This window comes from Fonticula alba (genome assembly GCF_000388065.1).
Source record: "Fonticula alba strain ATCC 38817 unplaced genomic scaffold supercont2.4, whole genome shotgun sequence".
Lineage (NCBI taxonomy): Eukaryota > Rotosphaerida > Fonticulaceae > Fonticula > Fonticula alba.
Genome location: NW_009242974.1, coordinates 2404631 through 2406094, shown reverse-complemented (window position 1 = coordinate 2406094; position 1464 = coordinate 2404631). Strand labels below are relative to the sequence as shown.

General features: G+C 62.1%; 1 protein-coding gene across 1 annotated transcript in view; it reads left to right on the top strand.

Moving 5' to 3' along the window:
• H696_03064 (hypothetical protein) overlaps positions 1–989 on the top strand; it is a 1916-nt gene extending 927 nt beyond the window's left edge. Inside the window, exons 3-4 of the mRNA XM_009496952.1 lie at positions 36–360; positions 545–989. Of these exons, the coding sequence (XP_009495227.1) occupies positions 36–360; positions 545–936 (717 nt within the window). The 3' untranslated portion in view covers positions 937–989. The remainder of the gene's footprint in view (positions 1–35; positions 361–544) is intronic.
• The last annotated feature ends 475 nt before the right edge of the window (positions 990–1464 follow it).

Genomic DNA, 1464 nt, shown 5'->3' with positions numbered 1-1464 from the left:
CGCATGCCTGTGCGTCCTGCTGGGCCTTCTCGTAGTCCTTCATGAAGGTCAAGCGCGGTGTGCTGCAATTTGCCGTGGCCATGCCGGTTATCGGCCTGCTGACCCTGGTGCTGGACATCTTCTCCATCCTGGAGCCCTATGACTGGTCCCCCTCCAACGCGTATCTCTACCTGAATATCGCACAGGTGATCATCGTCATCGTCTCCATGCTGTCCATGCACAAGCTGCTCAACTACCTTGAGGATGAGATCAAGCTCCTGGGCACCGACGCCCGGATTGGCGCTAAGTTCTGGTGTGTCAAGGTGACCATTTTTGCCACCTTCCTCCAGAGCATCGTCATTTCGCTGATCTTCTTCCTGGGTGCGTGTCTTCTCCTGGCCCGGTTTCCCTTTTGCTGCCTCCCTAAGAGCTTCCATCATGTGCCTTGTGTGTGTGTGTGATGCTGTTTGTTGAAGGTGCCCCCGACTCACGCCCTGCCCTTGGGGGGGACGCCCCCTCGGCCCTTGTCTCGCTCCTTGTTGGCCCTCCCTGCGCCCCCGCTCAGCCGGTGCCAACCCCGAGGACGTCACCCCGAGCACCATCCAGAACTTCCTCCTGGCCATCGAGTACTCCATCATGGCGGCCATTCAGATGCGCTTCTTCCCTGCGCGCGAGTTCCTGGTGGAGCACGGCGCTCGGCTCACCTCCAAGCAGGCCCTTCGGGACATCCTCTGGCCGACGGACTTCATGCAGGAGACCAAGCGTACCTTCACCTCGAGCAACCACTCGGACGTCATCGATGGCGTGGCTCCTGCCGAGACCTCTGAGTACATTGTCTCCCCGACCATGTCGTTCGAGGAGACTTCCGACCGGGCGCCGCTTCTCCAGTCTGCCGAGCCGGCCTACGGCGGGACGGCTACCTCCTCTCCGGTGGCCACTGGCGACTCACACGAGTAAGAAGGACAGCTGCCATCTTCTCTCGGCGTTGTGTGTGTGTGTGTGTGCGCGCATGGGCATGCACATATCCCCCGAAGAGAAATACACAAGAAAGATCCATCAAAAAGGCGCTAACGAGCCCCGAGACACGACACACAAGGAGCCCCGGGGAATCCGCCACCCCAGCTCGGCCCTTGAGGCGTACCCCGTGCTCTCGAGGGGCGGAAGGGGGGCGACAACGGGAAGGGGGGGGCAAGCATGACATGTATATGTGTATTCTCTCGCGGACAACGACGGCCTCCCGCGCCGGGTGGAGGGAGGTGCCTTTCTCGCGCAAGCGCGCGCGCGCATGGGAAGGGAAGATGTGAAAAGCAACTGCCTTATGAGGGGAGGCTGCTCAAAAGAGGGAAGGGGGAAGAACAGACGAGGGCCCTGCACTCCACCAGGCGGAGTGCCAAGCGTGGGCAGGAGGGAGAGGAAATGGAGGGGAGGCGGGGGGGGGGGGGGGGGGGGGGGGGAGGGGGAGAGAGGAAAGAAGGGGCGGGGGGG